The 12,711-nt window shown below is 54.3% G+C and overlaps 1 protein-coding gene across 1 annotated transcript in view; it reads left to right on the forward strand.

Moving 5' to 3' along the window:
• SLC4A3 (solute carrier family 4 member 3) overlaps positions 1-11,995 on the forward strand; it is a 33,709-nt gene extending 21,714 nt beyond the window's left edge. Inside the window, exons 12-23 of the mRNA XM_062004693.1 lie at positions 45-229; positions 1,962-2,175; positions 2,492-2,713; positions 3,042-3,190; positions 4,590-4,784; positions 5,224-5,430; positions 6,038-6,127; positions 7,634-7,800; positions 8,115-8,368; positions 8,686-8,855; positions 9,336-9,509; positions 10,256-11,995. Coding sequence (XP_061860677.1) covers positions 45-229; positions 1,962-2,175; positions 2,492-2,713; positions 3,042-3,190; positions 4,590-4,784; positions 5,224-5,430; positions 6,038-6,127; positions 7,634-7,800; positions 8,115-8,368; positions 8,686-8,855; positions 9,336-9,509; positions 10,256-10,333 — 2,105 coding nt within the window. The 3' untranslated portion in view covers positions 10,334-11,995. The remainder of the gene's footprint in view (positions 1-44; positions 230-1,961; positions 2,176-2,491; positions 2,714-3,041; positions 3,191-4,589; positions 4,785-5,223; positions 5,431-6,037; positions 6,128-7,633; positions 7,801-8,114; positions 8,369-8,685; positions 8,856-9,335; positions 9,510-10,255) is intronic.
• The last annotated feature ends 716 nt before the right edge of the window (positions 11,996-12,711 follow it).

Genomic DNA, 12,711 nt, shown 5'->3' on the forward strand with positions numbered 1-12,711 from the left:
CTACTCCAACAATTAACTCTGCTCTGAACATTGCCTCCTGGTAGGTTGTGTGCAGTTCCTGGAGCAGCCCACTATGGCCTTTGTCCGTCTAAATGAGGCCGTCTTCCTGGAATCTGTCTTGGAGGTCCCGATTCCAGTCAGATTCATCTTTGTGCTGCTGGGACCAAGCCAGGCCAACATGGACTACCATGAAATTGGCCGCTCCATCTCCACCCTCATGTCTGACAAGGTGAGGACGTGCCGGGTGCTGAGGTACAGGTAAGGGAGCTTGGGTACCTCCTCCAAAGTCAGTCCTAGGATGAGCAGCTGAGAGCTGTTGTGCAAAGGCCCAGGTGGGCCAGGCAGGTGTGAACACCTGGGATTTTAAAGAGCAGCCTGACTCCACCAAGGCAGGATAGACACTTGGCTGGGATAGAGAGTGCTAGGCTGGATGAAGTAAGGGGCCATACATAAAAGCAGGTGCAAAGGACTGCCCCAAGGTTAGAGGTGTTGTGTTCAGCTGATGTTTCACAGAGAGGAGCAGTGCCTGTGACCCTGATGCCTGGCCCAGGCCACACTGATAAAAAGACCCAGCAATGCCTGGGGACTGTTGTCAGATGTTCGGGTGAAGCTTCCTACCCAAGTCCCATAGCTAGGGCATCCATGCAGAGGAGGACATCCATGCAGGAGGATGAGTAGGCAGAAAGGTTTTTCTGCCAAGCGTGTACTATAGAAGTTGCCCATCTGTCTTAGATGGCAGGAAACTGAAATTCATTATGCTGGTAAGGAATCAAAGGAAAGGAAATGTCACTCTAAGCATCTGGTGCATACATCCAGGACAGGAGAATCAGAGGTTCACAGGGTCCTCCTGCCCTGTGCCATGTAACTATAACCAAGTAACAAATCTACCTGTCCTGCCACTAGTGGACAGCTCTCCCTGAACTAGTGACTAAAAGGTAGAGCAGGTGGGTTGTGGGCAACAAGGGCTCTCACCTGAAAGATCCCTTCCCAGGAGCTGCATGGGGCTCAGCCCACATTATTAACCAGAAGAGGTGAAGTGCTGTATTCCAGCCTCAGCACTGCATTTATGGCCAGATCTGGCTCGTTTGAGCCTCTGCTCTTGTGCCGCTGGAAGAGAAGAGCCTGCTGCCGTGGCCCGGCTGGCCCTAGTGAGGTTACACGGCGCCTGGCGCCAGAAGCAGAGCACAGGATCAGTTACAGATTGAAGCCCTGGCTCCAGGGAGTCTGTATGCTGCAGGGACCTTAGCAGGACCTACCTGCTTTGTGGGCTGTTCAGTTATCTGTCTTCCTCTAGCCCTCTCTGTGCAGGCACGTTCTAGAGGCAGTACAGCACTTCTGCCCATTTGCCAGCACCTTCCTGTCTACCTATAGTGGAGCTGCCTTCTCATGGCCTCCTTGGAGTCCTTCTGTGTCATTTTGCCTTTGCTGTCAGGAGTATCTCCCCTGTTATGTCTGGCTCTGCAGGACCCAGCAGTGGCATGCAGAGCTTGTCAAGAGAAGGATCTTGGCCTGATTCAGCCACAGGGATCTGATGTGAACTGAGGCACAGGCTGGCCAGGTGTAGCATCAAGCCTAGGGAATGAGGGGCACCAGGCTAGCTGGGAAGCACAGATCTGGTGTTGGTTGATGGAGAGGTCTCATGAGAGGCACCTCGTGCTCTGGCAGAGCATGCAGCTGGCTGGATTGCTGCAGGAACACAATCTTTGGCAAGAGTAGCAGGGCTTGGAGGCGAAAAGCAGGAGCAAGGAGATCACTGGAAATGATGGACAGGGAAGGGAGGAAAGACATGGGATTGGGTGGGGGGCAGTGGGTAGAAGGACAGGGAGGAGGGATTCAGGAGTGTGGATCAGGAAGTGGCAGTAGTGAGCGGGATGTTGCTGTATAGTCACAGACAGGCTGTAGATAGCTGGGTGCTGTCTTGGTCTGATCCTTCTCCCTCTCTCTTTCCCTGCCCCTCCCAGCACTTCCATGAGGCTGCATACATGGCAGATGACCGCCAAGACCTCCTCAATGCAATCAACGAGTTCCTGGACTGCAGCATTGTCATCCCCCCATCAGAAGTGGAAGGGAAAGACTTGCTCAAATCCATTGCCACCTTCCAGAAGCTGCTGCTGAGGAAGAGGAAGGAGAGGGAGCAGAAGTCCATGAAGGAGGGGACTGTCCAGGAAGCCAAAGGTCTGTCCACTCACATTTGGGCAAAATGGTTTGTGCCTAGTGCCCTGAGTGGCCCAGTGGACCCTGCCCTCAGAGAGCCTGGCAGAGGGATGAGCAGGGGCCTGGATCCTGCAGCAAGCAGTGGGGAGGGGTGCAGGGGAAGGCAGGACAGTGGCAGGGGGGCAGCCCTGGCAGCATGGTGCAGCTGGAGGCAGTGGGATATGTAGTCACAGGGGGCCTCCCAGGTTAGTGCTGCTAGAGGGATGACTCCACGAGGCGTAGGGGAGAGGTAGACCCACGTTCCCCTGCTCAAGCCCTTCCTTCCATGCACCTCCAGAGCTATGTGAAGTGAAAGCTGAGGAGGAAGAGGAGGAAGCTGAGGATGACCCTTTGAAGCGGACCGGGATATTTTTTGGAGGTCTGGTTCGGGACATAAAGCGCAGGTACCCCAAATACCTCAGTGACATCAGAGACGCCTTGCACAGCCAGTGTCTCGCGGCCGTTCTCTTCATCTACTTTGCTGCTCTCTCTCCTGCCATCACCTTCGGGGGACTCCTAGGTAATGGGCCTGCTTTCTGGTCTGCTCTTTGCACTCTGGAACACTGGCTGTGTCTGTGTGGTGCTGTGCTGGGGTGGGCTTTGGCACTGCTCGCTCGGGCAGAGCGGCAGCGCTGCGCCTCGGCTGCTGCCTCGTCCCTTCCCTGCCTCTTGGCCTCTCCAGCCTCGGCTCCCCGGGCCCCTCTGTGCTCCCTGCCTGGCACAGGGGACTTCTGACCGATGGGCCAGGGACCTGCCTCCTCCGTCTGGAGCTGTGTCTGCAGCCTGCCTGCTTGTGGTGACTGGGCCTGTGTCTGGGCTGTAACATTCACTCCTTGTTCTTTTCCCAGGAGAGAAAACAGAGGGTCTCATGGGGGTCTCCGAGCTGATAATCTCCACCTCGGTTTTAGGGATCCTCTTCTCCCTCCTTGGAGCCCAGCCGCTCCTGGTCGTTGGCTTCTCAGGGCCCCTGCTGGTGTTTGAAGAAGCGTTTTATAAGGTACATGTGAGGCAGTGTCCCTGCTCTGTCCTTGCCCTGGAGAGAACAGCCGACATTTCTCAGCTCTCTGGGTGGCGTAGAGTCCTTGGGTCCTGCCAGGCTGCCCCTAGCTTGCCTGGGGCGGGCCCTGGCTCTGCTGACCCTTCACAGGTCACAACGTAGGGACTTCTGCCTCCTGTTGCTGTATCCTATGAGCTTAGCCCCTTGTGGTGTGACAGTGGCAACAACACTCCTCAACCTGCTAACTGTGAGGGGAGCCAGTGTTCCCCAGCCCTGTGCTGCACACTAAACTGGCACAATGGGCACTTGGTTTCCTAAAATACTGGTGTATAATGCTGACTTGCTCTTGTGGTGTCCTTTGAAGACCATTTCACAACTTTTACCTGTTTCAAGGCTTCCTAGTATGGGAACTCAATGCCATGTTCAGTACACTGCCCATTTGGGATGTCCCGCTTACATCACTCCACCTCTCAGGATGAGCTCAAGGGTGTGTGCAGAGATATCCTGGACAGCCAGGATGAACATGTTTCTTTCTCAAGTAGCATGACCTCTTCACTGTTAAAAGTATCCCTGTGCCACCATACCGCCAAGCAGTGGGTCTAATCCTCCTGTTTTCTGATTCCTAGCATGTCTGAGCTTTTAGAGCATGTTTTTTCCTACAGCTAGATTTTCACCTTGGTATATCACAAGTTTGGAGCAGGTGATGTCATTGCAGTGGGAATTTCTCTGCTGTGCTGTGACCACACTTCTCACTGACTGCTGTCTGTTTGCCCAGCTGTTGTGTACCATGGTGTGCCTCTGCCCTGTGGTGGTACTGAAGAAGGCTGCAAAGGGAGGGATGCAGTTTTTGCTGGAAGCAGTTGGTGTTGCTGTTTGGAGGAGCAGAGCCAGTGGAGATGGTCTGTTCTGTGATGACAGCCTGGGGGCTCTTCCCCATGCACACACATGACTGTGTGTGCAGGCAGGCTGCTGGCAGGGATCGTTCCCCAGCTAATGTGGCCTTTATGCAGTGGGACAGAGCAAGCTGCTCAGGCTCTCCTTCACGGAGAAGAGGCTTGTGCTGTTGAGTGCATGGAGCAGTGGAGAGCTGTGTTTGAGTAATGGCACTTCTGTATGAGTGGGATGGGTAACATCATGCATGGGATGGCTTCAGCAGAGAGGGAAGGAGGTTCTGGTACAGACACTGGAGCAGTAAAGACCTGCTTGGTCTGAGCTGGTTGGTGTTAATGTAAAGTCTGCAACTTTGCCTGTGACTCCAGGCATGAATTCACTGTCTCTGTGCTAGATGCCCAAGTAGATGTAGACGCTTTTTTCCAGGGAACTCTTTAAACTTAACGGGGAGCAGAAGCAAGAGGCAGCCTGAGGAGCCATGAGTAACTCCTTCCCCTTTCTGTTTCAGTTCTGCCAGACACAAGGCATTGAGTATCTGACAGGCAGAGTATGGATTGGTTTGTGGCTCATCGTCTTCATCTTCATTATCGTGGCAGCTGAGGGAAGCTTCTTGGTGCGCTACATCTCACCCTTCACCCAGGAGATCTTTGCTTTCCTTATCTCCCTCATCTTTATCTACGAGACCTTCTACAAACTGTACAAGGTGAACCTTCCCCAGGGAGACGGGCTGCTGCATCTCTCAGTCCCCCAGGAACCTGCTGCTTTGGCCTACAGGAGGCAGGGGAATAGCTCAGCCACAGCTTTCCTAGGCATTCTGCAGAGCAGTTCTTTGCTGGCTTTTCATGCCCCAGCCCAGCTGGCCCTTGTGCCACCACAGAGGCTGGAAGGATTAGCCCTAACATCTGTCTCCCCTTCTCTTCCTGCAGGAGGCTTTAAAGAGGGGCCACTTTTCTCTCCCCAGCCCTCTCCAGCTGGGTAGGTTGTGAGGCGAGGTGCCAGATGCTGGGATTGTCCATGCCCACCATCTACAGCCCTCACCTCTCCACAGAGCAGGACACCTCCGCACCCCCTGCCCCAGTAGTGCCAGCATCCCCTGCCCCTCTTTGCGCTGACAGTGCCTGCTGCTTCTCTCATGTGCCCAGGTGTTTGCAGAACATCCTCTGCTGAAGTTCTACCCACCCAACGTGCAGAGTGGCCTGAATGCCAGCATGCTGTCTGCAGATGCGATGTCCCTGGGGATCAGGATGCAGCCCAACACTGCCCTCCTCTCCCTCATCCTCATGCTAGGCACCTTCTTCATCGCCTTCTTTATGCGCAAGTTCAAGAACAGCCGTTTCTTAGGAGGCAAGGTGAGAAGTTTGTGGAACCCAGGTGTTCAGGATAAGGGACGTGCCAAACAAGTAACAGTCCTTGCTACAGACTTTTGTTCTCCAGAGCATTTGGATTATCCCCCAATGAAACACCAGCAGCCCCTTAAACACCATGCAGAAGAAATGGTAGCCTGACATAGGCTGCAGACCAGAGCGGGCTGTTGCTGGTGGTATCTGCACTGTCCCGCTCCACTGAGCTTTGCTGAAAAGTCCTCTGGACCTTGGGAAAGCTCCTTTGGCTGGGTACAAGACTGTTAAACTAGAATATAGGAGGAAGAGCTTACAACTTTTTCTCTTTGGACATCTCTCTACAAGCAGAGCATCTGCGTAATAGCTGTAGCACCATCCAAATAGGCCAGTAGGAACAATTAACTAGTTGCTTAAGAGTGGCTGGAGGACTCTGTGTTATGTGGGCAGTGTGACTCACAGCCCTGTGGGTCCAGGCTGTGTTCCCTTGCCCAGCTCGTCAGCAGGGCTCAGGTTTTTAGTGGTGCTTGGGGCTCCGCTGAGACGCAGGCTCCCTGCAGCAGGATGGCTGCACGAAGCCGGCCCATTGCCTTTGCCAGCGAGAGTGTTTGTTCTGCAGGCTCGGCGGATCATTGGAGACTTCGGGATCCCCATCTCCATCCTGGTCATGGTGCTGGTGGATTACACCATCACTGACACGTACACGCAGGTAGGCGTGTGGTCCCTGCAGCATTTCTATCTCCTGCCTCTTTAGGCAGAACAGCGCAAAGCAGAGACTCTCCCCTTGTCCTCATTCCCACTCTGAAGGAAAGCTGCAAGGGTCTGGCTGAGGCTGAGACCAGAGCTACAGGGACCCGAGTGCCCTGGTATCCCCCCGGTATTCCAGCTGTCAGTAGGGGATCGTTTAGGGGACTGGGCGGACTCAGTGCAGTTAATTCCTTGTCTGTAACCCTAAAGACTTGCAGTCACTCAACACAACACAGACTGGTTATGTACACTGGGTCACATATAGAGTGGTTTTAGTGGGGTACTTGTCATGGGTTTGGTGCTTGGCATATTTATACTCTCCTTGATTATAGGCTACTAAATATTTTCATCACTTTATGTCAAACACAATGATCTGTTTCCCAGTTTATGCAGAAACTTACATGCTGTCAAACAAAACCATCTCACAGGTTTCCTTTTGCCCAATCCTCTTTTAGGAGATGTGTAGTTATATCATTTTGCTTTGGTATTTACTTTCAGCTAACGCTGGGGAGAGGGTGAAAGGTAGTTCCTGTTCAGCATGCAAGCTTTTTATCAAGACAGCCCAAGGCTTAATGGAATCCAAATGCATTTTTCTTCATTTAAATTTCAATGAAAAATCTGGTTTTGCCAGACATTACTGAAATCATGCACTTTGTTACATCCTTTTCATACCCTTCTCCGGTTCTACGGTTAATATCAAAAGCATTATCATTTCAGTATTAACTTAGCATATGTACAAAGCTTTCAAAGCAAGAAAACAGTGCTTAGTTACACAGCTTAGCTCAAGTACAAGCATTCCAGGAATATTATTCATACTTATGCTGATTAACATAAATGCAAATCATAAACTCTGCCTTCAGTGCTCACGCAGGCAGATAGCAAAAACTGCTGTAGAGCAGCTCAGAGCCCAGAGTTCAAATGCTGGTGAACGCAGGGTCAGGACAATGTACAGTTAGGAGTTTGTGTGGTCTCTGGTGGGAGCACAAACATGATATCCCCTCTGAAGATGATCAGAGTGAGGTCATTGCCAGAGAATGTGGCCACTTCTTGGGTCTGTACTGCAAAAACAGTACTGAAAGATGTATCAGAAAAGGCTTGAGAAGTCTGGAAAGCCACTTCAGAGAAGGATAGGTGGTTCAGAACACTCCAGGCAGAGGTCAAGGAGCATTTTAACCGTGGTCTGCAAGCACTGACATGGGCATGCAGTTCCTTAGAGAAGATATTTCCTTGTTCTCTTAGGACAAAAGCTAAAGGAATTCCAGTAGCTGGAAGGAAATGAGACATGCCCATGTTATGCGACACAGGAGTTTTTGCACTGGAGGAGATGATCCATGAGAAAGTATTGCTCGGGTCAGGGTGGCTGTCCCATTGCCTGAGGTGTTCAGGATCAAGGCTAGTCCTGTGTGAGGCTGTGGGCACATGTGTATTGTTGATGAGTAACTGCTGGGTTTTGTTGCTATGCCACCAGAAGCTGAACGTGCCCTCTGGCCTGTCAGTCACATCTCCCCACAAGCGTGGCTGGTTCATTCACCCCATGGGCAGCAGTGGGACCTTTCCAATGTGGATGATGTTTGCATCTGCCATCCCTGCCCTCCTGGTCTTCATTCTTATCTTCATGGAGACACAAATCACTACGTGAGTCCCTCCCCCACCAACACCAACCGTCGCTAAGCTCTGGGCAGGCAAGGCTGGGGTGGGCGCTGGTGCCCTTCATGTGGAGATGCACCTGGCATCCCAGTGCGATAGCGAGGCCGGGAGCCTGGGATTTCTTGGGTTCTCCCACTGCCTCTTGGCTCCTCTCCTGGCATGCAGTGTGATGGCTCTCAGCCACCAATCTGTCTCCTCAGCCATCTCCTTGTTGTCCCCGTGTGTGTTCTCTCCAGGGACTGAATGTTGTCCTCGGGTGCTAGGCTGGGCCTGGCATTGACCTGGGCTCTTTTTACTTCCAGACTGATTGTGAGCAAGAAGGAGAGGAAGCTGCTGAAAGGCTCTGGCTTCCACCTGGACCTGCTGCTCATTGGCACTATGGGGGGACTCTGTGCTCTCTTTGGGCTGCCCTGGCTGACGGCAGCGACCGTCCGCTCTGTCACCCACGTCAATGCCCTGACGGTCATGAGCAAAGCCATCGCACCAGGAGAGAAGCCCAAGATCGAGGAGGTGAAGGAGCAGCGTGTGACCGGAGTGCTTATTGCTGCCCTTGTCGGTGAGCCTCTGCTCAGGGGAGGGAGAGAGGGAGTGGGGAGGGCAGCAACAACCACTTGAGCCTCCTGGCAGCGTCCATGCCCCATGGGCCAGCCTGCCTGCTATGGGACTGCCCCCACCTGTGCTCAGCTCTCCTCTGGCAGCCCTTGGTACACTACCATGGTCAGTCCAACTCTGCCACCCCTCCAGCTAGACCCGTTGAGCTTCTTTTCCCTTGTACCCCAGTACAGACAGAGAGGAGGCGGGAGGACGGAGGCTGAGGTGCCTTGTGGAGGGGCTGGCGTGGGACACCCCGTGCCCTGACCTCTGTCTGTGCAGGTCTGTCCATTGTGATGGGGAACATGCTGCGGCAGATCCCGCTGGCTGTACTCTTTGGCATCTTCCTCTACATGGGGGTCACGTCACTCACTGGCATCCAGCTCTACGAGCGGCTACTCCTGATCTTCATGCCATCCAAGCACCACCCTGATCACATCTACGTTGTCAAGGTGAGCAAAGGCAGGTTGCAGGGAGCCAGGTAATGAGGAGCAGAGGAAGAAGACGCAGGTGAGGGCAGAATGGTGCTTTTCTAGAGGGGTGCTTGGCTTGGTGACCCCCCTTGGCTTCAGGTTTGTGCTGAGAAGAAAGAATAAGACATGCACAGAGGTGACACAACTGTAGGACAGCATGTTGATGGACAGCCCACAGGAGTGTATTCCTGGGGGATTGTATGGACAGGCTGTTTATATGAGTGAGGCATTGCCTGGGTGGGTGTAGGGACACTGCACTGCCAGATGGGTATGCTACTAGGTTGCACAGAGGCTGATGGGTTATGGAGCTCTGGCTCACTGTAGAGTACAGGGAGGTAGAGCATGTGGCAGAGTTGCATTACTGTACCATGCTGTGCAGAAGCGTGATGTTTGCTAGTTGAGGCTTCATTTGTCTGTGTGGAAGGGTAATGTGTTCTTAAACTGGACTGACGTCCCTAGGTGAAAACCTGGAGAATGAACCTCTTCACCTGCATTCAACTGGCCTGCATTGTGCTGCTCTGGGTGGTGAAATCTACGGTGGCATCCTTGGCCTTCCCCTTTGTCCTGATCATGACAGTGCCATTGCGACGCTTCGTGCTGCCCCGCTTCTTCCACGACAGAGAGCTCAAAGCGGTAAGTAGATAACTGTCCTCACAGTCTGGCTTGCCACACTGGAGTGAGGTTGAGGAGATTTAGCAGGCTGAAAAGGCTGGGAGGTCCTGGACTGGAAAAACCTTGGGGTTCTTTGTTCAACAGCAGTAGGTGGGTGGATGACTTCCTCGGAGCTTGTAGTCCTGGGAGTGCAGTGTGGGATGGATGGGCACGCTAGGGCAAGGAGACAAGAAGATCCTGTCACACAGAGGACTGGAAGAAGGGTTTCCTCTTCCATCCTCCTCCTTGTTTCTGTCTCATTCATCAAGAGTCACCCCCTTCCCCACTGACCCGGCAGCAAGGACAACCCAGCAGCACACCAGTGCCTGCAGCTACTTGGCACAGGAACACATTAACCACAGTGCCAGGGGTCTTGCAGCTCCTGGAGTGCTGGTGGCTCCCCTGCTGCTGCCAACATCCCGAGCTCCCATTGGAGAGCAGCCTGGAGCAGCACCAAAAGTGGGTGCTGCCAGCAGAGGAGAGGGCAGGAGCTGTTGTGCTGGACCAAAGCTCCAGTGATGGGGCACTGTCAAACACTTATAGGAAAGGGCATCAGGCTGGGGCACATGGGTGGCCATTGAGGGGCAAGAAATGGATCCTGTTGGGAGAGGAAGGAGCAAGACCTTTGCTTTTCCAAGCGCAACCCAGCTGCCTGTCTCGCTGCATGCTGAGCCCTCTGTGCTGGGGGCAGCTGTGGCCCTCAGAGCCCGATCTCTGCCTCTCCCCAGTTGGACTCAGAGGATGCAGAGCCGAACTTCGATGAGGATGGCCGGGACGAGTACAACGAGTTGCACATGCCTGTGTGAGCAGGGGGCTGCCCTCCCTCCCGCTCACGGCACAGGCCGCTCGTGTCCATGCAGCCCTCCCAAGGACTTACCTGGAGACTTGCCGTGAGGCACATGATCTCTTGCCTGGACCAAGGAATGGCTGTTCCATAGCCCCGCAGGAGGTAGCCCTGGCTCCTGCTGCCCCATCGCTCGCTCAGCAGAGGCTGTGAGTCTCTCTCCTTTTGGACCTGGTGGGCTGAGAGCTGCTTCTCACATCCCAAAGCTATGTGGGTCCGAGTGCCCATGGGTCAGGAGTCTGCCCTCTTCGTGCTGGAGCCGTCTGTGCCTGGTCTCCAGGTGCCGAAGGGAAGCCATGCCAGCTGGTGCCACTGCGTCCCCCTCTACTACCATGAAGCTTGGGTGTCTCAGTACCACGTGCCCCCGAGCAGTCACAGGCATGGGCTGGGTGCTGCCTGCAGATAGACAGTGGGCTTCTCCCAGGCCAGCAGCCTCCTTGCTTGGCTGGTGGATGCCTCGCTCCTGCTCCCTCTTTCCCTTTCCAGAAGTGCTCACGCTGGGCCTGCGCCACAGCCTCTGGCCCATGGGGCTGCTACAGACAGGCAAGGAAGGGACCAGCTCCCTGGCCTTATCCTTCAGACCATTATCTGTCCAGTCACTCTCCCACATGATTGCTTTAGTTCTTGCTCAGCAGGAGGGAGGCTGTTTGCTTCCTCCCAATTTTCCCAACCCTTTTCTCAAAGGAAAACTGCACAGGGAGAGGAGACTGGGGACAAGCAGGTGTTCTGAAGCCTTGAGTACTTGCCCACTCTCAGGGACTAAGAGGAGTCCCTCTGCCATCCTGCACCTCCACAAAGGTTGCAGGGGTAAAAATTCATCACAGGGCTGCATCTCAGTTCCTGATACCCATGCTCCTGTCTCTGAGAACAAACTATATTTAAGAATCTATACAAGAGATGTAGTGCTGGAGCACAAAACAGTCCTTTGGCTCCCCTTCCTTCCCTTGTGCAGTGACCCATTGGGTCAGGCTCCCTGCCGCCCTACAAGGAAGTCACTATAACCCCCAGCCCCAATTCTGCTGCCATACTGGGGTGACTTTTCACATCCAGAGGTGCCCTCCAAGTGGGAAGGAGCAGTGTTGAGTGTACCCAGCACTCAGCTCCTGTCACCTCTGGGCAGCTCCAGACATTTTTCTGCCTGGCAGGGCTGTCCCCTGGGGTCTCCCCATGCCACCAGCCCCCATTCAGACCTGCCTCAGAAGCTGCAGATGGCGCCCTTGCTGCCCACAGCAGCTCTGAGGGCAGTGCCAGAGGCAAGGGGCACCCCAGCTTCTCCCTGATGGTTGGAGCCAACATGGCCTTGTGCAGGAGGCTGGGGCTTTGGGAGAAGCTGCTGACCGTTGGCTTTGGGAGAAGCTGCTGACCTGGTTCCCACTTAGCAGCCTGGCTCCTGTGAGAGAGGATGGGTGCTTCGTTACTGGGAGGGTCCAACACGTTCCCTGGGAGGCTGCAGAAATATCCCACCAGAGAGAGAAACCTCCTCCCATGGCAGGTTCCTGCCCCACAGCCTGGGCCCCCCCCCACAGAGCCTAGGGCAGAGAGATGAGTGTCTCTGTGTGTCTGTGGCTGTGTGTGTCCCATCCTCCCTGTGTAGTGTAGGAGGCCTGTCGTCGCTGTGCATTGTGACTCCTCTGACTGTAGTGGAAACAGCTACACCAATAAACTCTTCACAGGATCTGCGTCCAGCTCGTCGCTTTTGTTTGTTAGTTGGAAATAAATTCATTGAAATCCCCTGACACAGAACTCTTTCTTGCCCACAACAGCAGCCAGCAAAGGAGTAGGCCCCAGCTAGAGTGGGGGCTCTCACCTTGTCACCCACTACCAGCACAGAGGTGCTTCTCCACCACCATCACCAAGCAGGCTGGTTACTAGTTACTCCAGCCTTGCTGGAGCTCCCATGCTGGCCGCTGGAAACAGGAGGCCAAGCCCCATATTTAACCAGAAACACCTCCTCACGCCTGCTCACTTCCATACACGTGTGCAGGCGTGTGCCTGTATGCCCAGCAGTGCTCAGCACCCAGCTCCTTACCTGGCCTGCAGCCATATGCTGGATGGCAGGGGGCTGAGCATGGAGGAAGCCTCTAATCGCACACACATTCCCTCCACGCTTTCTTCCTGAGCTGCTGGCTGCCCACAGCCCACATGGGGATGGGTCAGCTGTCCTCCAGTTGTATTCTCCTGGGTGCTCCTGCTGGGAGTAGGTTGTAGTCCCAGCTCCTGTGATCAGGGTCGCTGGCTGCTCCTGGGGCGGGCCGTTGTCGTGGCACACGTGACAGAGGGCTGAGCTTGCCCAGCTGTGGGGGTGGTGGCCATCTTGCCTCTGTACTGGGCACATTGTGA

The sequence above is a fragment of the Colius striatus genome, chromosome 11 (genome assembly GCF_028858725.1).
Source record: "Colius striatus isolate bColStr4 chromosome 11, bColStr4.1.hap1, whole genome shotgun sequence".
NCBI lineage: Eukaryota > Metazoa > Chordata > Aves > Coliiformes > Coliidae > Colius > Colius striatus.